Genomic DNA, 24,389 nt, shown 5'->3' with positions numbered 1-24,389 from the left:
TGTAAAACTCAATATCTGCTTTTTTTTTTTTTAAGATACCCTTAAATTGCTCTGATGTTTTCTGAGATGTTCAATCCCGCCATTCTAACCCTAAGCCTACGGATGATATCCAACGTTTCATGTTTGGTTTATTTCAGTGTGTCAGTTATTGCTATGCAAATCGGTTTTAGTGAGATTGAAGTTAAGCTTCAAAATGGGATAGTTTTATTTAACTTTAATGTCTTACTGGAGAGCAGGAGATGAATAATTCGCTCATCTTTGCACACGCCTGCAACGACGGTACAACTGGTGGGGTTCCTCAAGAGATCGAATAAACAAAAATACTAAGTGGAGCAAAAGTTTGGGTTACATTTTTGCCTCTTCACAGCTCCGTGCTTCATGTCGTTATGGACGCTAGGCAACAGCAGTCATGATGAGGTAAGGCAGGAATAGCTGGTGGTGCCTTTTGTTTCTTGTTACCGCCACCTGCTGGACTGGAGGTGTAGCACCGTTTTTCTCGATAAGTCCCCCTGATGTCATTAGGCTGATTTAAATAATTCTACGCCGATCTTTCAGAGCAGTGGATCAAAGAAGCACGCAAAGTACCCAGGATCACTTTTACCTGGGTAAAAACAATCCCAGGAGTTTAAATCCCTGGACGTTCAGTGGAAAAGGGGCTTGTGTGTTGGTCTGTCACATTAAATCCAATAAAACCCATGGAACATTTGTGGGTACAAAGTGAATTTGGAAATTTTTCCAGGGGTGTTAATACTTTTGTAAGGCACCGTATTATCTGTTCAATCACTAGTCAGCTAGGAAAGATTAAATTAGTTCACTGTGGAGAAAATGATACAAAATCTGACATTATCTCAATCTTTAAATGAACAACTAATCATGAACGTCAATACTTTCGTTGCCCTCCAGAACTTCCAGCTCCTACCTGTAGGCAGCGCCGTTGAGCTCAGGGTGAACGCCTGGTTGCTCCATAACTCCCCAGGGTGCCGTGGTGACAAAGAACTCCTTGTTGACACAGTTTCGTAGACTGTCTGGGATCCGTCCTGCGAAATGAAACGCACACGGGGTTAAAGGCAGAGTGGGGGATGAATCGCAACATAAAAAAAGATGGAATTAGCAGCCAGACGGTGCTGATGAGCTAACAAGTGGGTTAAATATATGCAAATGAAGATCATTTAACAGTCGGGATATTTTTGAGAAAAGCTAGTAGAGCTGCTAATTTCGTCTATTAAGTCCATCGCTGAAGGGAGAGGACATTCTGAGCCAGAGGTGGCAGTAAACGGACGGCAGTTAAAGGGGGAATTGTGAATGTGCCGCGTACCCGTGATGGCTCTTCTGATCTCGGTGGCAGCCGCCTCCCTCATCTCCAGAGAAGACTGCTCGCTGTACCATGCTGTGTGAGGCGTGCAGATCAGGTTCGGAGCGTCTTTCAGTGGGCCCTGTGCAAAACTGAAGGACACACGGTTTCTACAGATCTATCCGACAATTTCACACTTTGAAGCATTAAAATTTTTTGTAGTATTTTTAATCAGTCAGGGTTTTTCTTTTAATCAGTGTGTTCCGACAATCAGAACTGAAACTGGTTTCCAGTTTAACAATCTGTTAAAGGGCTATTTCAAAACTTTTTGGCATCTAGAAAAACCTTTTTAGCTCCATTTTGAAATCTAGAATCCTTTAAAAAAATCCAAAAAAAGCTGGCCATCATATCAAGTGATATAAGTCAAAAAAGGGAAAAAAAAGGGAAAAAAAAGAAAGGAAAAAAAGGAAAAAAAAATAAAGAAAAAATAAATAAAACCCAGCAGATTTGGATGCAGTGTTCACTGTAGAACATTATGAATATAATATGAACATGTTGATTTATTGAAAAGGCTCGTCAAGGCAGCGGAATGTGTTTGTGGAGCAGAGAAAACATATCGGTGTTGATTTAAACCTTTTTTATTCCAGAAAACCTTTAGTGACCTTAGTTCAGTGGAGGTCAGCTTGCACAGCATGGCCAAAATAAAATGTGTGGTTCTCCACATGTTAGAAAGCAAAATTAAAATTATTGGATCACAGCAAAGTACAATTAATTAGAAACCAGTGGTGTTTAAACATTTTTGCATTCATTAAGTTATTGGTATGGTTACATAATGTTATTTTCTTCTGTGTAATAAATGTGTACATAAAGCAAAAAAATAAAAAATAAAATAAACAAAATAAAATAAAATAAATCCAAAAAAAGCTGGCCATCATATCAAGTGATATAAGTCAAAAAGGGAAACTCACACATCGAAAGGTCATTGCTAAAGTAGGTGGATGTTCACACATAGAGCTGCATCCAAAAGCACAGTAATGGAAAAGTTGAGTGGAAGGAAAAAAAAAAGTTAAAAAAGGTGCACAAGGAACTGGGCTAACCACAGCCTTGAGAAGCTGAAGAAGCATAGCTAATTCAGTTGCTTGAGGTCCAGTGTGAAGTTCCCACAGCCTGTGATGATTTGGGGAGCCATGTAATCCCGTTGGTGTTGGTCCACCGTGTTTTATCAAGTCTAAAGTCAGCGCATCAGTCTAGCAGGAGAGGTTTTATAGAGCAATTCATGCTTCCCTCTGCTTACATAAGCTTATAAGCAGAGTGTGGTTGATTGGCTGACAATCTGACACCTAAACCCTGCAAAGAATCAATTTTACTAAAATTACTAAATGGGTAAATTAATGAATCGACTCATGTTCTAATATGCTGAGAAGCGTCTGTAAAACTTTTGTGTGGAAGTAGCGTGCCTCGTGTCTAATAGTACATCCAGGGAGACACAACATGGCATCCTGCATATATTACCTCTCCTGCTCTTCCTCTGTCCTTACAGCACTTCTCCCTGCTCTGCTTGTGCAACGTTTCGGCAGCGAATCAGATCCATGCGGCGCGGGTGGCAATAGGGAGAAAAGTTATGAAACAGCATCTCCCTCCCCCTTCGCCGTTGACATAGTAGGTTAGTGGAGCAGGAGCTCCAGATCCATCTGGTTCGTGTTTAGTCCCCTGCAGCAGCCAGTCAGCTGAGCAGCCAGCCGGAAACACATAGCGTTAAAACAATAATAATAACTCCCATGCTGCCCATGTGTGCGTGAACGACACATCAGCACCTGGAAACCCTCTGAGATCTAAAACATGGATCTTTTAAAGAGGTGGAGAATTGCAGAACAGGAGTTAAGTGAATATATGGCTCACTGCTTAGAATAGGGGTAAAAATGTGTTTTAGTCAGCGGTTTTCAACAATTTGAGCCCAAAACCAGGAACAGCGAGCCAAAGTCAGTCTGATACTTATAAAGTTCAAGAATGGCTGAACCTTTATCAATCTAAACACGTTTAAAACGATAGGAAATGTGTTTTCAGCGCCGCCAGATTAACCAGTTTGATTACATAAAACATAAGGCAGTGAAAAGTAATTCAGCATTATGTTAATTTTTAGACCTGCTTCAGAATGTTTAACCCCCCCCCCCCAAAAAAAAAAAAATAGGGCATTGACCTTTGTAAGAGTGCCCCCTGGTGTTGTAAAAGATTGGAAAATAATCTGAAGTCTAAAAGATTCTTCAATCTAATCTAATTATTTTACATAAATTAATAATCAGTCGGCCAGAGGTCAAAATGGAGAGTTTTTTTTCCTTGATCGGCAGGTTATATCAAATCTGAGATCTCCCACCTTTTTCAGTTCATAAATGCATCGATTAACAGAACACTTTTAGATGAATATTTTGGAGTTTAATACAAACTAAATAAAGGTTAGGATCACATCCATTGGTGGAAAAAAAGGAGATAATTTTATAATTCTTTCATTTCCTGTTGCATTTTTAACTTACTGTTGCTTCTTTTCCTTAGAATAAGGTGAGAAAGTCATACAATAATGAATACAACAATAGTACTCTTACAGACCTTGTGATAAGGATATAATATGTAAATCTTAGGAAAAGACTTAATTTTACAAAAAACAAACAATAGTTTCTTTAATTTCATATAAAAGAAACATACATATGTACTGGTTTTTGTTTAATTCAAAAATACTTTAATGTCTACCTGTTGGGTATGTACAATAATATGGCAAAACATTGTATGGTATTCCAGTGAGTTTATGTTATTTTGATTTTACACCTTAAACACCTTGTTTTAGGGCGTTTTACAGCGAAAAGAATGTTTTTACTTTACAGTACAGCAGAACTTAAAAATATACATTTATACAAATTAAGGAAAAATCTACAAATGTGCACAATACTAAATATGTAGGGAGCTTATTAAAGGCAGATAGATTCATTTGTTTTCCACTATGTTGTTTTGTATTAAAACCATCTCTTGGTATCTCTCGGTTGTTTGATATCACTTTTGATTTTTAGGTGCAGTTTATTCATTTTCCTTACTTTTGTTTGTTAAAGAAATAAATGTAATTGAAGTTTAAATAAAATTATTTTACTAATTGGCATCCTCATTATGATTAACTGTCAAACATCAGAGCAGCTTAGGGGTCACAAACTAACGACTGAAGGCGTAACATCGTTTGTAAGGCTGGAGGAAACTTTCAGAAAAAGGATTTGCTCATCAATAGTTGTTCTTGGCCTCACGTTGAAATGATATTTGGACTTTTGACCATCAAGTTTAAGGACCCCTATCATTGACCACCACAAGCAGAACGTCATTTAAATAAAAAGGAAAGAAAAATAGATACGTATGGCTTCCCAAATATTTTCACAAATATGTGCATTTTGTGTTCAGCCCTCTATGAATCAGACACACCTAAATAAAACCCAATTGCAGTTTGACGTTGTAGCCTGCCAGACAAAAAATCTGGAAAAGTTTACACGTGAACAGTTTTTGGAAGGCGTTGTCTGAGTAAAGACGCCCACTCAACCATCCACCAGCATCCTGATTTAACATCACCTGCAAAGCTCCCACGGAGCCTTTCAGAGAAAGATGTTTCAACTCATTGCCTCCTGTTTAGCCGGCGCTCTCGGTGCGACTTACGTGAAGGGCTCGGTTTCATGGACGTCCAGGGCTGCTCCCCGTATCCTGCCCTCCTTCAGCGCCTGGGCCAGAGCTTTCTCGTCCACGAGGCCTCCCCGCGCGGTGTTGACCAGGAACGCGCCCTGACGCATCTGCCGCACACAAACAAATAAAAATAACAATCAGGGAGCCGGCCAGTCGCAGCTCGCCATTCTGATTCGGTCGCTTGAACAAGAGCTGATTATCAGACTGTGTCGCCTCTGAAACCTGATCTGAACCAAAAAAAAAACAAAAAAACAGGAGATGAAATGAAGGATGAGCCGGAAAACGAGCCTTTTGGTTTTTGTGGAACAAAAACAAAAAAAAAAAACAGACGTGTAGCAAAAAGTGTAAAACAAACCTGTGAGAGGGAGAAAAATCAAGTCAATACGCTCAGATGAAAGTAATCCCTTAATCGAGACAAAAGCTGGGATCCAGGGGCATGATGCGCCTTTACGCCGACAGGCAGTCTTTTATTATTAGGCCCCGCTTCTTTTAAACACACAAACACTCACATTTGCATCTTAGCAGCTCAGAAGAACTGCCAACGTTTTTAGAGGAATTAGAGAGGAAAAAGTGTTGCTTCGTTGCGGCACTTAAAGAAGCAACCGAGGACGGCGAGCTTTGCAGAAAACGGCGCCGTTAACTGGGTTAGGCTGTTACGCCCACTCCCACTTATCTCCTCGTACAGTCAGAACATCTCAAAAGAGAAAAACCGGAGAGGAGAGTGCGGGACGAAGTTCCTCGGCTGCCCTGCAGGTGTCGCCGCTTCAGACAGTAAGTCAAAGAGCAGCTCTGCACCCCCCCCCCCTCCATCCCCCCTCCCCTCCTACTGTGCAGCCAGTCAATATATGTGCTGTAGCCGTGGGCTGGTGCTAATTGGATTTGACAGAGCAAAGCAATGAATTTGTGTCCAGCTTTGGTGGTGCTTCAGATAAAAAGTTGGAAAGGGCTTCCTTCTTATTTATTTATTTTTTTTATTCTAACCCCTCCTCACTCTTTGCTTTCTACCAAAGCTCTTCAGGACATCCTTAAGGCTCGCGCTGTGACAAAATACAGCTCAGCAGTGCCCATCTACCAGAAATCGCTGCGTTCACCTCAGATTTAACTCCTGTCCTCCAAGTCTCTCTTAACGTCTTATGGTGCGTTCACACCGAACGCGAATGACGCAACCGTAGCGAGTGAGTTGCATGTTATGCGGAGGCGTGTTCGGGAGCGAAGCGATGCGAGCGCCGTGATTAGGGCGAACAGAGCGCTGCAAAACAGCCGATGTACACGGAGGATATTTTGAGTTCAAAACTGTGAAACTTTCTGTCAATCCGCGTCGTGCCAACCAATCAGGGACTGCATGTTGTTGTGATGTAGGGTGAAGGGGCGCAGCGGAGACAAAGCTTTTTTTTTTTTTTATCCAAATGGAAGATAGAAAAATTAATCCTGACTCAGGATGAAGCGAGGAATGCTCTTTAGAGGTTTGTGGGTGGCTTTGAAAAAGGCCGTTTCAATTTTGCCCTTAGAAGGACCCGTTAAATCATTAATCATCCGCCCTCCTCTTGTAGCTCCAGTGCTGGTTCTGGCCAGTCGCCCCGTTCTGGTGCTCACTGCCCGACCTCTTGCGCTAAACTCCCGCTGTCCTCCCTGAAATCCAGAGCGCCTCCTCGCCTTCCCTCTGTTGTACGGGTGATCCGTCCCCAAAGCAGGATTTGGGATCCCGGACAGACGGAAGCGATCGTGATCCAGTCGGAGCTCCTGGACTTCCCTAACTTGGGGCTGAGTCGAGCAACAAGCACGCGAATGAGGCGGAAAATTCACCGGAATCACGTTTGGTGCGAACGCAATTATAAAGTAATGCAAGTATCAGATAAATATAACCAGAGTAAACACAAGATACAGGTGTCAAATGATTATTTCATTTATCAGGAGAGAAAAAAAACGTGAAAAACCTAAGAGGTGGTGGAGCCAACCAGAATGACAATGACTCCAATCAAGAGTTTGCAGTAATTCAGTTTTTTACATCTCCATGAAGCACTTTTGGCTCACTCTTCTTAGCAGAATTGTTTCATTTTGAGCCGCAATCAAGTTTTTCTTTTGAGCATCAATGAGCAGTTTCAGGTCACACCACAGCCTCCCAACCGAAATTAGGCCAGGACGTTAAACTTTGGGTTTTTGTGTCCTTCTGATCATCGTCCAGCTGCACAATCTAACTACAAACTGAAGGCTGGACATTCTCCTTCAGCCTCACACGATCACACTACCAGCACCGATCGTTTGACTATCTGTTTGGTTAATTAAACCATTAGTAAATGGACATCAGCTTGATTGATAAAAAAAAGAAGTAAAATAAATTACCAGGTTTGTTTTACAATACTAATTGAAAAATAATTATCTGTGATGGGCCCTAATTAATCTGAATGTGAGAATACTTAATACAGATTTAATCCGTCAGACTGCTCTGTGCTGGTTCATGAGGCGGAACGATTCACCCGTATCGCTGGGTTTTAACGCAGCGTATTGCCGCTGCTTCGGGCAGGTTGGGGCCCGCCTGGATGCGTTTTTTTCCGCCGGCCTCACCTGTTTGATGGTGAAGTCGTTGATGAGGTGGTGGTTGTGCTCGTTCAGGTTGCAGTGCAGGGAGACGCAGTCGCTCTGGTAAAGCAGGTCCTGCAGGGTGTAGACGCGCTGCACGCCCAGCGAGCGCTCCAGTCCGTCCTGCAGGTAGGGGTCGTAGAAGATGACGTTGAAGCCGAAGACCTTGGCTCGCACCGCCACCGCCTGACCCGAACGACCTGGGGACGCAGACAACAGAAATATATTCAGTTTTGCGTTCGTACGGGCAGAGGTGGGTTGAGTAGCCAGATATTTTTTGCTCAAGTAAGAATAAAAAAGTAGCCAGCCGACAAATAACTCAAGTAAGATGTTGGTGAAGATTCTCAGTCATCCAGGTCACGATAAAATCCAAAAAAAGGTTACAAAATAAAACAACCGGACTTCTATTCTGCTCCATTGTTGGGGCGATCAGTTCCCGGTGAATCTACATGTGAATCTGAGCTCCAATGAGGCCTCGCCAGCAGGCCTGTAAAACTTGGAACTGGATGGGAAGTGTAACATAATCATCTTTAAGAATAGAAGTCCAGTTGTTTTATTTGTATACCTTTTTTTTTTTGATTACTCAAGTAAGAGTAAAAAAGTATTCAGAAGTATTCACGCTCCTCAAGTTGTGACTCAATGAGCTCAGCAGATAGAAACATGCACAAAATGTGTTAGTTTAGTCTTGCAACATTTTTCTGCGCATTTGTGATTTTGTATAACAACTTTTTTTTCTATTTGCCAACTGAGATGCAGTTCTTTGATCACTTTTATCACTAAATTGTTTGCGAACAGCATAAACCTTCATGCTCCTTTTTCTTAAGTCAAGCCTCAAACCTATATCAGATGCAGTCCATCTAGTCTAATGGCGACAGCTTTATTTATGCATTAGCTTACCGTTGGACCTATTCTAACACATTTAATTGAAATATCTTTTTTAGAATTGTTTCTTGAACTTGTTAAAAAGGCGGCTGTAAACACAAACCGCAGTAAATCATTTTAGAAATCAATTAGATTAAATATTTTTTTTAGCTAGAATTATAAATATCCATTAATGTTCAAAAGGAAACCATAAAAATGGGTCAGTGGCTCTAATACCAAAGATCGAACAAAAGAGGTAAAGCTATTTATCAGGAAGTCTTTTTCTAATTGTAAATCGTGTGACTCCCTGCGTTCAAATCCAGCCATCATTCATGATGCTTTATTTAGAGTTTAGATGCTTCTCACTCTGAGTTGGGTGATTGTCAAGGTTAAGAGGAAGCAGTGTTGTAAATCTACATTTACCACCTTTGCTGTCAAGTCTAAATAGTGAACACGATCCAAGGTACGGAATAAAAAGTGAGGACTGGCGTAGGGAGGAATAAGTGAGTCTTAAGACACGTTTACTTGTAACTATGTTAGTGTGAGGTAAATTTGGGATTAACAGTAGTTTGTTCTGAAAATGTGCAGAAATTCATTTAATATTAACATTCATTTAGTTAGTTTAGTTTGAAAGCTCAGCCACAATCAAGATTATTACCAATTTCCTTGTATAGGATAGCAATAACACTTTGACTTTTAATAGACAACAATTATATGTAGAAAAAAAACAGGACTTTCACTAATATTTGTCATTCAATATGAGGAAAATGGCACAAGGGTATAAAATTCTACTCAATAAGCACTAACTACTGGTAGATCTAGAGGTCATTTATCTTAGATTTTTACGACCACCCAAAAAATAAAGCAGATGATATAACTGCAATAATCAACATGGTACTTTACATTTTTGCGCAAATGCTTTTTTTAAACCAAAGGTTTCACATCGTAAGATTCTCAAGTCAGCCCGTGACTGTTTGTAACAACTTGCATCACTCTAAGCTTTTTCCTGGGCTTGAAGAGATTCAAACCATTGAAGAATTGGAGAAAGAGTCGTGACACAGAAATGATCTCGCGGAGCGAAGTAGCAGACAGCGATCCCTAGTAGGCCTCTGCTGCACATATTAAGCTTCTCCTCCGTCTCTCGCAGCCATGTGTTGTGTAGGAAGTGAGTCTCCACTCGAGCTGGCTGAAGGAAGCCTTCTGCTCGGTGACTGCAGAGTAATGGAGAGCCGTGAAAAGGATTGATAATGTCCTTTATGCTCTCTGGGACGTCTCCCTCCACGATGGAGCATTATGTCCATCCACAGAAGACAGGATTTAGCCAGTTTAGTTGCAGCTAAATAGTCATTTAATAGCTAATTATTTTGTCATTTTCTAAATAAACTAAAGCAGATGCCTGAGACTCTTCAGCTACTTTATGCCTCGGTATTTCCTGAGCACATCTGAGCTCCACAGAGTTGAGGAATCCAGGTTCCTACATGTGTATGAGGACCAATTTCAAAACCTATTCCAATTTCAAAGGAGTCGTGGTTCATCTTCAGCCCACTAAAATATAAATCTTTGTATCACTGTAAATTCTACTCAATTCAGCCTTTATATCCAAAACCACAAAATAAAAAAAAATAAAAAATGCTGGCTGGATGAATGGATGGACATATGTCCATATCACTCAAACAATCCATTCACTCCAGACATTTCTAGACAAAGCAGGAACCCTGAGGAATGAACCTGTAGCCGTTTTTAGTTATTTTTGAGCACAGCTTAAAAACCACAGCTGATGTGCTCCCTTCTCCAGCCGCAGCGCTGTTCTATTTTCACTGATACTTCGGGTAAATCACAACGTTTCTTCAGACGTTTTTTTCGCCCGTATGATCCTCTTGGAACCGGAGCAGAGTCAGGTGTGTTTACGGATGATGTTTTCGAGCGTAAATCCAATAGCTGCTTTTGTGTCGCCGTGGCTGTGACTGAAGCTGTAAAATAAAAACACCTGGGGACCTGGGGATCGCGCGTTACTGATCGATACCAATAAACGACAGAAGAACCGGGAGATCTGCCGCCCACGGGAGCGTTTCAGTGTCTGGCATCTCATTCTTGACTTGACCTTTGCTTTATGTTGCCAATCCCATTCACGGAGAAAACAGGAAGATGAAGACCCCGAGTGAAACATGAGGCTAAAACAGATTCCTGAACGTGACTTCACTGAAGCTGTCAGCTGATTAAAGACCATAGATGAGGGGTTGAAGTTAAAACGAGGGTAGACGGTATGCATTTAATGCCTTTGAGAGCTCTTTTACCTCCATTATGGATGAATAAAATCTGATAAAGCTTGAGAGAGTTAACTAAGGCCTGCAGAGATGCATTCAATTTATCCTTTACAAACCTTTAAATATTGCTTGCCGATGCAGAGATTTCGATTGCGCCGAAGTTGACTCCAGATCAACGAATTCCTTCATTTGATCAGATCAAAACAACTGAACCACGTTTGTTTTAATGAAATAAAAAAAGAAAAAAACAATAAATAAGTAAAAGCAGAACCGACTCAGGTTCGACACCCGAAGCGCCTTTGTATCTGCAGCTGGCTGCACAGGCTGGGATCTGCAAACGAACTCCAGGAGGCCTTCGCTTTCCCGCAAACAATGGACACGGTTTGGAAAACCGCCTGAGCCAGAAGGAGTCGCCGATGAGGCTGGAAGTGGGAGGATTGGGTAAAAAAAAAAACAAAAAAAAAAAAACGAGAGAATAAGGGAGACGGTTTTCTCTGCCAGGGCCTGGGAACAGTTAGTCTGCGCAGCTGTCTGGGACCTGTAGGTAGCGTGTGTTTGTGTGTGGACGCAGAGATAAGGTGGCACTCTGGAAACGCTCGTAACAACACCGAGCATTTGAGTGCCTGGTCGATGTTGAGACAGGAGACAATGGATCAGAAAAAAAACAAACACACACACACAATAATCAGCGCAGAAACGGTTGCAGAGGGTGAAACGTAGCCATTTACACACATGGAGACGGAACGGAGTACGCCACGAGGGCCGATTATGGCCGGGTGAGATGTCAGAGGAGAGCAATAACAGAGACGAAGAGTCGAAAAACAGAAGAGGAGAAAATAATAAAGATATAATAGCGGAGCATCGGAGCGGTGGGACGTGAGCGCGGATGGAGGGAGTCGGCCCGGAGGGAAGCCAAACAGACAACCTTGAGATAATCTGGGATGCAGGCAGAGCGGAGGAAAAAAAAAAAACAACTTTATCAAAGCAGGAAAACAGAAGGCCCTCTGACTGGCAAGAAGATTTGAAAATACCGCATAGAAGTAGTGATTGTACCCAATCGTTACCAGACTGCAGGAACGACTACACTGCAAAAACGGACCTAAAAATAAGTAAAATGTTCTTAAAATCTGTGCTTTTGTCGTTGATTTGAGCAGATAAATTATATTATCTGCCAATGGAATGAGTATTTTGACCCATAAAACAAGATAATTAGACATCCTGCGCTTGAAATAGGACGATGGAGATGAGTTGTTCCTATTTTAAGTGCAGAAATCTTATTTCATTGGCAGATCATCTTATTTACCTGCTCAAATCAAGGACAGATACACTCATTTTAAGAAAATTTTACTTATTTTTAGTTCCATTTTTGCAGTGTACAACCTTCGGTGTCGAAGTTGCTTTAGGGAGTGAAGAATACCAAAATAATTGCTATTTTTGTTGTGAGAGAGGTGTTGAAACCAGTTAAAACTGGGCCACCACGTATCTAGCTTACAAGATAAAGCTGTGTTCAGCAGAACAGGACGAGGCGAGCAATTTATTTGAATCCATTTCACAAATGAGGCAAAGTCTCTGCTGTGCTGCTGCCTCGTCTGTGACCGTTCACACACACCGCAGAACACATCAAATAAAGCCAAACAATTCAGGCGGTTCTGTTTAAGCTGCAAAAACCTCCTGCTGCACTCTTGAGTTTCGTGCGCTGCTTCAGATTTACCTGCTGCTTTCACAGCCAATGCTCGAAATTACAGCTTACACTTAAGTTACCAGGGCAAAGTCAAATGGTCATTTTAATTGCTGTGTGAGACACATGAAAAATATGGGACAGGGTTTGTGCAAGATCTTGCAGCAGAAGATCCAGGTAGGGTAGCAGGTTTGTAAAATTAAACCATGCTTTATAGATACCAAGAGAGAGGGAGAGAGCAAGACTCTGTTCATCCTTTTGAGCTTGGCAGCCTTTCCTGGAAAACCTCACAGTCCGAGGTAAGGGTTTAGATTCCCTTTGGAGACCTCTGTTTATCGTAGTGCTAGCTCCGCACATCGCTAATAAAAGATGCTGAAAGCAATATTAAAATGGCAATTCTATAATCCTTTTGGCTTTGATTTTAAAAACGTTTCTCTGCGACACACCGTCTGACGTCGTCTCTGCTCCTACTAACATAATCAAAGACCAGAGCAGGACGAGCATCTTCCTACGCCCCAGTTCTCGAAGAGAAATCAGAATCTACCAAAAGGAGGGTCAGCGGAGTAAAAGTAACGGGACAAAAATCTTGAAACAGTGTTACAAAATGTTTGCTCTTGCTCCTAATTTCTTTTTTCAAAATGACTTAGAATTATTAAAACAGTGACGCTACATTTCAGTACGTCTTGTATCGTTGTTCTAGATACGTTTTTACATGCAATCTGCTGGCCTTACTTTGATAGGAAACTTTTTGATCAATCTGTCTGAATGATTTGATTGAATTTGACTTTGTAAAGTGCCTTGAGATGACATGTGTTGTAAATTGTAAATTGTTTTTCGGACTATAAGTCGGACATTTTTTCATAGTTTTGCCGATCCTGCAACTTATAGTCAGGTGCGACTTATATTTGAATTTTAAATGGTAAATCATACCATACATACATCAATGACTAAGATGAACCAAGTAGTAAACATTACCGTCTAACAGCCACAAGAGAGCGCTCTTGGCTTGTGAAAACTATATGCCGTTCTTACGCCACTTAAAATTGAATTAAAACATTAACTGATAAACAATAAAGACTGAACACGTGTACATATGTTGTTTCACTGTTTCAGTATGCAATCATGCAGCGAAGCGTTGCGTGGTGCAGCTCGAAGGAAACAGACCGCGACAGAATCCTGTTACGGGGCTGTCCGTGAAGCTAATAACGGCTAGCGCTAGCTTACAGCTCTGCTGTCCGGGCGGGTTACAACTTCGCAGATGCACGTCAGCTTTATGTTGCTCTGAAACGTCCGTGTCGTACTGTTAGCTTAGCATGTAGCACCGTTAAGCTCACGGTCTAATTTCAGCGTAATTAGACCGAAATGCTCTGACGACAACTTTCCCGGTTGGAGTTGGTGGCTTGTTGTGCTAATTCAACCTCACAGGTATGTTCATATTATTTAGCCTATTGTGGACGAAGCTTGAATAAATTGGCTTACCAGATTAAATGTCAGTTTTTAGTCTTGGATTGTATGAGATAAATTTCTAGTGCAATTTATATATGTTTTTTTTTTCCTCTTTATGACCCATTTTTTGACTGATGCGACTTATATTCCGGAGTGACTTATATAACAGCTCTCTTTTGTAAATGGGAACTCGTGTCTCAATGAGACTTCCTGTATAAATGAAGGTTTAATTATCGGAGTCAACATGAGGAAAAGGTCAGAGATTCATGCCCGTTGCAAATAAAGAAACCAGATATTCACCAAATCCGATAAGGCCGAGGGTTTCGCCACGGATGCGGGCGGCGCCAGAAGCCACCTCGCGGATCTGCTCCACACTCTGGACCCTCGTGCCCTCCCGGAGAGCCTGGTAGAGCCACGTGTTCCGCCTGTAGAGGTTCAGGATGTGGCAAATAGTGGAGTCGGCCGTCTCCTCCACGGCTGCAGAGGGAATGTTGCACACGGCGATACCTGAAGGAAAAGGGCCAAAAGGGCTCCAAATGAATCTGGCTACTGGCAAAATCAGTACTGCAGTAAATATTTAATAGGATCTTCACCCAAACTCTGCAAACCTGAAGAAGCATCTTTGAAAAGATGTACCATACATGAAACCACAATACCAGAATGTGTTTCAAAAATTTGCTGGTGCTTCATATCAAACATGAAAAATATTGTGCACTTTTCTTTTTTAACGGAAATGGCCAAATATGGCAATAAATATCCGGACATCCTGAAGACATTTAAGCTTTAGACACTTTCTGTTGAGTTATACTCCAGCAGTGTTCTCAATTTAGTTGCCTTCAAGCAATTTAAACCCCTGACCTAGTGGTATTACCTCGCCTTTCCTCCAACATAACAGCATCTTTCTTTTTTCTTTTTTTTTTTTTTACATTTTCTTTTCAAAGCACTTCTGCCTGCCCTCGCTCTCCGCTAATGCCCTCATCCCACTCTGTATCTCTGAGAAACAGCACGGTGGTCCGCAGACAGCAAAAAAAATACCCAGAGCCCGTTCAATGTTCAATCAATGGCCTCTTTTTTTTTTTTTTCTTCTCCTTCTTCTTTTCCTCTCAGAGAACAGCCGTCGTATCTGCGCCGCCTTCTCGAGGCCCGATAGCTTTTTGACTCCTGCGTTGCAAAAAGGCAGCGAGCTGTCGGCGAGTGGGTGGCAGTTAGACACAGTATCTCGTATTGGCAGGGAAATGGCAGCTTTGTCAGCTGTAAGAGCCGTTTGAGCCACCGAGCCTGCTGATAGGAGCCTGGGTGGTTCAGAGGATAAACCGAACTCCTTTCAGTCTCTTTGTACAGTCTGGCTCGCAGTGCCATCTTCATGACTCATCTTACTATTAACTTCAGCTTTAAATACTACTCTAACGAAACGCCGGGAAACCGTAAACAAGGTGCCGGAAACGAGCCCCGCTAATGGAAAATCTTATTTTGATCGCCGCCCTCAGCGCCCCTCTTTGAACAATTTTTAGCACAATGCAAATGATTTTGACGATTCCCTCCTAAAGTATCCAGATCAATCCGAACACCGGAGCCTGAAGCGAGAATCGTGTCAATGACAGAGACACAAAGGATCAAACGAGGGAGATAGCAGGCCCAGATCTCTGATGGAATCAATAAAAACCTTTTCAGAATAAAGAGGGTTTTTAAACTACCACCCACAGTCAAACATCTGCTAAAAGGACTCAAGTTTTCTTTAAAGTAAAGCAGCGTTACTAAAAACCTCTCATACATAGTCCCGGTACGGACCCAGCTTTTGATTAAGGTCCACAAATTTTCAGGTCCACTTTGGGAAGGCTGTTTGCGTTTGGGATCATCGTCCTGTTGGAACGTGCAGTTTCAACCATCCTTTTTTTAACATTTGGTCCTTTTCATGTAGTCAACCAATGTCTCCAGCACTGAAACAACCCCACAGCACGATGGCGCCACCATCTTAAGTAAAAGTTAAAGGTGTGTCTAGATTTGAAAAGCTCGCTTTGACTCTCCTGAATGTACTTATTTTCACTGTGTCCAAGCAGTTTAACAGTTGTGTGAAATAACTTGGAAAAAAAAATGTTTAAACCAGAAAAACATTTGGCATCTCTATGAGAATAGATGCAAGTTATCATCAAACATGAAGGTGTTTGACGGGGCTTCCTTCTCAATCAACACCAAGTTCAACCTCCGCAAAGACTGAGAACAAAGTGACATATTTTCCAATTCCTGGTAGTTAAAAAGACTTGGTTGTTCCATTTTGAGCTATTTTTTCAGACCGGGCAAAGTGGGGACACATCTGAGTAACTAGAACTGATCATTTAGGAATCTGTACCCGTTTAGATATGACTCCATAAGACTTTTCCATCTTTTTGGTCCAGTTTTATCCTGAACATTTACAATTCTCCTTAGATCTTAATTGTATCTGTCAGAGTTTCCAACTAATCTGAGTATCACTCAATCTAATGTGTATTTTTTAAACAAATCCACTTTAAAGGTACCTATATAGTTGCACATCAGCAAAGTAGCAAATGGAGATGTCAGAAGCTAGGTTTCTTTTCTAATCTTATAAAAGAAAATAACCTTCACAAAGACAGAAAAATAAACCACCCAATTAGGTCCAAACGTCAATAAAATCTTTCTTATTGCAAGAAAAAAAAAGGATTATCCTTAATTCCCTGCATGATAAAAGGTACTGTCAAACTAACACTTGTTAAACCTAGTGGCACATTTAATAGCATTAAACTCTACAAGGTTTTGTAAACTAGTAAACAAACATTTTGCCTGATTAATGGTGCAAAATATTAAATATTGGTTTTTAAACTGGAGCAACCACTTGTTCTTCACTATATTTTTTAAAATAACCAGCTATTATCAACCAATGTAGCATTAGTTTGGTGTGGAGTGCTGTAGATAGTAGCCTAATCTGCTAATTCTGTGCTGAGGTGCCTCAAGAAATGCACCAAAACCATATATGTGGCTCTAAGTGACAGTGATGACTGGGTGTGAAGGCCGTATTCCTCATCTGACTGCCTGTACCCATATGTGACATTCATAGCACAATGGTTCACTATGAATTCATGAATCTTTAAACCCCAAATGTTCCCATTTAGTACCTAGTTCTCCCGCCGCCTTTATGTCAATGTTGTCGTATCCGCTGCCAATGCGGATGATGATGCGTAGGGCTTTGAACTTCTCCAGGTCCTCTCTGGTCAAGGTGATGGTGTGGTACATCATGGCTCCCACTGCCTCGTTTAGCACCTGCAGACACACAAAGACCAAATCTAATGGGTGAAAATCAAATGTTTCAATCTTTTTTCTGTTAATTCACATCACTTGCCCTTTATTTACCCATCCGCTTTTAAAACAAGGTACAGTAATTTGAACGGACTTCACAACTTTGCATAAACTATGTCATTATTCACGTTTATTAGGCCAAATTACTTTTTTTTTTTTTTTTTTAACAGAGAAGATCAAAACGTTGCCGAATTGCGCGTGTGGTTCCCGGCCGCCAGGGTTGTGTAGCTGGTTGCCTTCCAATGAAACACCAGGAGGCCTCTGCTCTATTCAGCTTCCCACTGACAAGGGACGCTGCTTTGGGTCAGCACGAGCCAAAACGACCAACAGCACAGGCTGTAGAAATCCGGATTGGGAAATAAAGAAGGCTGTGTGTTGTTAGAGCACATGAAGATGGGGCAGAGAAGAGGAGGAGGCAGTGTGAGCGTGTGTGTGTGTGTGTGTGTGTGTGTGTGTGAGCGTGGGCAGGGAGGCGTGCATGGACAAAAAAGATAAGGTAGAACTCTGGAAAGGCTTGTGTAGAGCATCTGTCAGTCCGGGATGTTGAGAAAGACCAGAATGATGTACAAACAGCTGAAAAAACATGTTGCAAAAATAATTTGCCTGGCTCTGTACTGCTGTGTGATCATCGGGACTCCACGAAGACCTCTAGAGTGTTCATCTGCCTCCATAGTGAGTTCAAGGCCAATTCTGACTACATACTCCCGACAACAGCATCAAATACTGAGTTAAGAACATAATGTTCTAAAAACTGTAGGCTAATTTTGATCATTATCAAATATCAATTTCAGTGTTTCACAGCATTGCGTCGACTCCTCTTGAATAAACACTCTAGCCTTTCTGTGATTACTTTTAAAGCATTTCCATTTAAGAAGAGACAAGTTCTGTGTCCAAGAGAACTTGGTTTGGTGCTAAATGTGCAAGATAATGTTGAAATTGTCAAATGGAGCGAAAAAATACACACACCCACGCACACCCTACACCAATTTTGTACCTCATTTTGTACCCCTGCATTACCATTTCATCTCAACTTTCATTTTTCTAAGCCAACCAATTTATGATTATGTACTTCACCATTACACATATGTGTATTTCTCCTGCAAGTGAACTATTATAACTACCAATAAATCTTTGTTAAATTTGTCAATTGATGATCTTATTACTTTTTTTAGCATCTTTGGAAGATTCTTTTTAAAAATTGCACATTATTTCCATTATCTGTAGTTTGGATCTATGTTTGTGCCAAAAGACCCATCTCAAATGGCTCCTGAATAAACCCGAATAACTGCGCGACCTCCTGCTGGTAGATAATCATGACTGGAGTCACATAACCACATTTCCCTACAGTAGACTGAGTGGATTATATAGACAATTACTTTCAATAATTGGTTGTGAAAGTGGGTTTGAAACTTCCCCAGTTGATGTATAGTCTCTGTAAATGTTCATGTGGCACATTACCGCATTTTATCACGAAAAGTCACATGAAAAACGACCGAAACTGTCCGAAATGACGAAGGGAAGACCAGAATCCAGGAAAATATCTTCTCAAATGACATTAGAAATTGTAACAAAGACAATAAAATATGCAAGCTTTACCAGTAGATGGCAATAACATTAAAAGGTGCACGAAAAGGCAATTCTGAACATAGACATTTATCCTAGCAGAAGTGGAAAATATTTGTGTTTATTTTAACGTTTAAGTTAAGTATTTTTCCCCCAATGTAAAGCTTCTTACTCACTATTTAAAGCAGAAAACTCTATCTATCTATCTATCTATCTATCTATCTATCTATCTATCTATCTATCTATAGATAGATAGATAGATAGATAATTAGAATAGATCATGTTAGATACTTTTTTAAATATCTAATAAGATCCAAAGAATCAGCGTTGGTAAATCTGAACCGCGCCACCGACACGGATCAGTGTCGGTGAAACACCCGAGGCTTCTCAAGGTGACCCAGCCTGCTCGTCGCTGTGATGAGGCTCTGAACTACTCCCCCTCAGTCTCTGCCCGGGCCCCTGTCAGCGCCTAAATAACAGCTTTACATTCACCTCCAGCCAAACTGAATTAGCTTTCCTGTGATTAGCAGATTAGCTCTGAATTTCCATACTGCTTTTATTAGCACTGTGTCCTGGACGGGCCTTTCAGATACTAGTTCAAGGTTAAAACACTCCTTAGACACACACACACACACACACACACACACACACACACACACACACACACACACACACACACACACACACACACACACACACACCCCTCTGCACCGGAGGCCTAAAGATTGTTTCCTTTTTAACTTGAGAAGGAGATTCTTGGATTTTTTTAACCCCTTTTTTCTTTTACAGGCATTTTAAAATACAACATAATAAAGTTCACTATAAAATTTATGGATGACATTTACACAGTGGGGAGGCCATTGAATATGGACCCGAAATAAACAGAAACTGGAAGGAAGGACACAAGGAGGGAAGGCAGGAAGACGGAAGGAGGGGGGAGGAAGGACACTAGGGGAAGGACCCAAAGACAAGAAAAAGAAGGAAGCTTCAAGGGAGGACGGAAAGAAGTAAGGACCCAAAGAACAAGAAAGGAAGGAGGCTTCTAGGAAGGAAGAAAGGAGGCTTTAAGGAAGGACACCAAGAAGAAGGATGGAAGAACATAAAGACCAAGAAAGGAAGGAGGCTTCAAGGAAGGACACCAAGAGGAAGGATGGAAGGACCCAAAGATGAATAAAGGAAGGAGGCTTCTAGGAAGGAAGAAAGGAGGCTTCAAGAAAGGATACAATGAGGAAGGATGGGAGGATCCAAAGACGAATAAAGGAAAGAGGCTTCTAGGAAGGAAGGAAGGAGGCTTCAAGGAATGACACAAATAGGAAGGAAGGAAGGTCCTAAAGACAAAGAAAGGAAGGAGGCTTCTAGGAAGGAAGAAATGAGGTTTTAAGAAAGGATACCTAGAGGAAGGAAGGAAGGAAGGAAGGAAGGAAGGAAGGAAGGACCCAAAGTCGAAGGAAGGAAGGAAGCTTCAGGGGAGGATGGAAGGAGAACATAACGAAGGAAGGACAGAAGGACAAAGCTTTAGACGACGGGCCTGTGAATAAAATATGCAAATAGTCCTTTTTTCTTTGTAATCCAGACCTTGAAACCACTGAAACAAAAGCCCAGACTTTTCTAAACAGTGTATAGTAAGAACCCCCGTGTATTTGTCGTTGCCTGACAGGGTGTAGAAAATGAAATATTAATTAGATGTTGTTCATACAGAAAACCATCTGCGTGCATGTTTGTGTCGTCTGCGGTCAACTGTGGAAGGATTTCATGGCTGTGAAGTCATCCTGCAAGCGGTCCAAAGTGGATGCAATGTGGTCGGAACATTAAGAGAAAACTTTTTCCACCTGGCAGGAATCCTTTTTCTCTTTCTTTTTTGTCCTGAGGTACTTGCCTCTTAAAACTACTGAGCATTTATCACTTCATAATAATAAACAGAGGAGACCTACAACAGCACAACTCCATGTGGAATATGTTAGAAAGCATTTTTGATCGGGCTTTTAAAATCCAATTCAGCGATAAAGCAGCCACGTGAGTGAAAGGGAGAACAAAATCTTATCTTGCCGAGTTAATGGTGTGCTGGAAACCTTAAACACCGGTATCTCCAGCACATATACACCGAAAGAATAGCTGTACACTTTTCCCCCCGTTTATTTCAGAAAGTTACACGCTCATCATGTGGATGAAGGCCATTAACTTCAGGTGCTTTGAACCCTTCCTTTCCAGGGTGGAATAATCATCCAACATGCAACTCCAACACTAATATTAAAAAAAGTTACGTAAAATTTTAATAAAAAATCAGCAAGCTCAAATATATGCATACACTCCCACTAATGCTTTTAAACATTTTCCTTAAGGGAACAGCCACTTTTTGAAGCCATTAAACAGCTTTTGGCTTAATTCAAATGAGTATTTGCCCATTCCTCTCTTATTTGGTTACCCAACTTTTGTCATAGTCCACATTTTAATTTTTTTAATTATTTTTTTGGTGTTCCATATGTATCCAGTACATAGCAGGGTACAATCTTGACGGCTCCTGGGTTGTTTCTGAACACCCTGACCTAATCTCTTTTCGAAAAAAAAAGCTGAATAATTTATTTAGAAACAGCTAAATAAGTGGTACTTGAACTTGAACTGCTAATTTCGCAGCTGTATGGAAATGGTTCCAAGAGACGTTGTGGATTAAAAAAAACTCTCCTTCTCAGCTCTTCAGAGAGAGTTTGCCAAACTTTTCCGGGGTTGTCAGAAACATCCTTTTAGTGCTGGCAAAGAGAATCTACCAGCTGCAGACAATCATGATTGCAAACCACAGGTTACATACATTGTGTTATTAGCTGGGATTCAAATACATCGCTAAGCTTAACGCTGTTTTGAATCGAGCCGAAGTGTGCGATGAGCCATTATTGACTGTGTGCCATGTGGGCTGCGATCCAAGCTTTCCAAACAGTATATGAGGCTGTAGCGGCTGAGACACACACAGAGGATCATTGACCTTGGCCAGACAGCATTTCACTAAATTGGGATTGTAACGTTATTTATTGTTGAATTTTATTTTTTAATTTTCGCTCAGTCATCGCTGTTGCCCATTACGTCAAGGATCCGGCAGGAGATCTGGTGCGGCTTTCTTATACCACCGTCGGGCAGCGTTTTACGCACCCTGCGACTGCACTGTTGGGCTGCAGACGTCTGCGTCAGCCTCGCCAACATTATGCAGAAATCCCCCCAGTTATCAACGCTCCATCTCTGCATACATGCAGCGCAAGAAAAAGATATTGGACATTTTCAATCTATAACGCCCCCTCTGGGTATCCAGACTGCAAGTTATTACTGCGAACTGCTGAATGTGCTGCCGAGGTGAACATTACAATCATGTTTTCTCCTGATAAGGTAGTGTTAAAAACAAACAAAAAGCTACCTGCCGCCCCCCCCCCCACCCCCCTCCCCTCCCCTCGCCTCCTCTCTGCCCGAGGCCTTTTGATTGAATTGATCTTTATGCAAATGCTTCTTTTTTTAATATGTCCTATTTTCATAAGGACAGCGAGCGGGAAAGATGCAGCGGCTCGCTCTCCGTCTTCAGATGGAGAGATCGCTCCTGGGTGATACCCATCTCTGCAGACGTATATTGTTTTGCAGCCGAAGCGCTGCATAAAAGACAATAAAGAGCCTTCGACAAGCCAATGTAATTACACCGCATCCCCGCCATACAAGACTCTCTATTAGAACAATGGCACCGATATAGGCATCACGTCCAATGCCCTAAAGTGACATTAAATCATAATGAAGCCACTATTTTTTTAACCGGCGAGCATGCATGAAGCCAATATAACACGATTCATATATCAGCTCTGTGATAGAGGCGTTGGAGAGACCTCTCCATCGGCTTGCAGCTGCTTTGATGTATGTGTGTGTGTGTGTGTGTGTTCGCTACCTTCTCGTGGATCTCCTGTGTTGACTGAGCATCGCAGAAGGCGACAGTAGCTAAGTCTTTAAGGATGGGCATCTCCACAGTGCAGTCGCGCCCGTCCAGCAGCGCCACCAGGGGGCGCGGGTGCATGGGCCCGTTCATGATCTGGGGCCGAATACCTGAAGAGACAGATGAGAAGAAGAAGGACAATTATTACTACAGAGCAGCGTTATTTTTAAAGCACTGCAAAAAATCTTGACTCACTTTTTATTTGCTTTCAAACAGTTAGATTCTGCCATTTTCTTTCTGCTACACCTAATCAATGCATGGCAGTTGAGTGCAGTGAGGAATGTTCTGATCTTTAAATTGGAGAAACCAAACAACCTCTCCACAGACGCGTGGCTCAACACAGGAGAGCTACCTCCTCAGGTCAAGACTCTGCTGTCCACCTACACCTTAAGGACAAAGGACACTCTTTTGAGGACCAAAATGTTCACATTTTGGACAAAGAAGACAGATGGTTTGAAAGAGGTGTGAAGGAAGCCATCTACGTTAAGAAAGAAAAAACAACCTTAAACAGGTTCCAACTCTCAAAACTTACAACCCACCTATAGGATTAATTCCAGCCAACCATCACCTTAACTCTCACCCTCATTCAGGTGATCAAAACATTGTTCCTTTAAGCCAAGCCAATAACAACCCTAACGACTCCCCGTTACAGAGGAGTGGACCAGTTTCGGCTCAATGGCTTTAGCAACCGCCCATTACTAAGGGGTGGACCTGTTTCTGTTGTATTTGCATGTTTTCTAAGCCATTACAAGGCCTTTGTTAGGCAGTAGTATAAAGCTTGGTACTCCACATTACTCCAGACTTTTTGAATTGAGAAAGCTTCCTGGCTAGGAAGCGAAATGTCTTCAACTATGGAAAACAAGTCAAGTTGCTTTGTTTTTTTTTTTACTTTTTTTGGAACACCTAATCAATAGTTCACGGGGGATTTTGAAGGTTTCTGAAATTTTTTTGTGACCACTTTTAGAGATAGAGACTTTATACCTGCGTTACACTGCGGAGAATCTTTTGTTAGTGGGGCATTGCCTTACTACACATTTAACACGCCATGTCTACCACATGTGCGTGTGTCACTGCAACAGAATCAGTGCAACAGTGGCTCAAATATTACAGAAATAGCCCAATAATGACATTCATTTATCCTAAAGTGAAGCTAAAAGTGAGGAGAGCAAGGCATACTTTCTGAATGATTTAGCCAATAACTATCTGAGCACTTGGGGGGGACTCAGAGCATTGAAATCCATTCGAAGATGGTCAGTTGATCATTCGATATGAAAAAAGCTGATATAGCAAGAAAGGTAACATCTCCCATCCCGACTCAGCAACTCGCTGTCAATAACACACCTCTGATCCAAATGCACATGCACTATTCAGAGCAGGAGCACATCATAAGCAGGAGCACATGATAAGGTCCTGCCAAGAAATGGCAGGACCTTTTTTTGTGTGGTGGCTGTTCATACTACTATTAAACGCGACCGTCATCTGACTTCTGTCTGAACTGTTCAAGACTGCAAAGCGACCCGTGTGCGCAGATAACAGAAGGCGACGTCACACAGCAGCGCACTGCTTGCGGAAGTAATGGTGGATTATTTCTAGAAGTGTTCAATAAAGTTTTGTTTAAAAAACTCGAAAAGAAAAAAAAACGTGGCATCTCTCCTTACTATTAGAAAGCTGTTGAGCAATGGGAGCTGACAATATTAAGACCACATCGTATCAAGACGAATTAAAGTAAGAAGAAAGCAG

The 24,389-nt window shown here is 41.6% G+C and overlaps 1 protein-coding gene across 10 annotated transcripts in view; it reads right to left on the bottom strand.

Annotated features, from left to right (window-relative positions):
- ctbp2l (C-terminal binding protein 2, like) overlaps positions 1-24,389 on the bottom strand; it is a 155,388-nt gene that overhangs the window by 4,192 nt on the left and 126,807 nt on the right. For all 10 annotated transcript variants that reach the window (XM_012862800.3, XM_012862795.3, XM_036142023.1 and 7 more), the window contains 7 exons: positions 22,605-22,759; positions 16,951-17,095; positions 14,123-14,329; positions 7,559-7,773; positions 4,973-5,103; positions 1,316-1,443; positions 920-1,037 (listed from right to left, as the gene is read on the bottom strand). In XM_012862800.3, the coding sequence (XP_012718254.1) occupies positions 920-1,037; positions 1,316-1,443; positions 4,973-5,103; positions 7,559-7,773; positions 14,123-14,329; positions 16,951-17,095; positions 22,605-22,759 (1,099 nt within the window). The remainder of the gene's footprint in view (positions 1-919; positions 1,038-1,315; positions 1,444-4,972; positions 5,104-7,558; positions 7,774-14,122; positions 14,330-16,950; positions 17,096-22,604; positions 22,760-24,389) is intronic.

This window comes from Fundulus heteroclitus, chromosome 10, assembly GCF_011125445.2.
Source record: "Fundulus heteroclitus isolate FHET01 chromosome 10, MU-UCD_Fhet_4.1, whole genome shotgun sequence".
NCBI classification, from domain to species: Eukaryota; Metazoa; Chordata; class Actinopteri; order Cyprinodontiformes; family Fundulidae; genus Fundulus; species Fundulus heteroclitus.
Note: the sequence above shows the minus strand (reverse complement) of the source record. Positions and strands in the feature narration are given on the sequence as shown.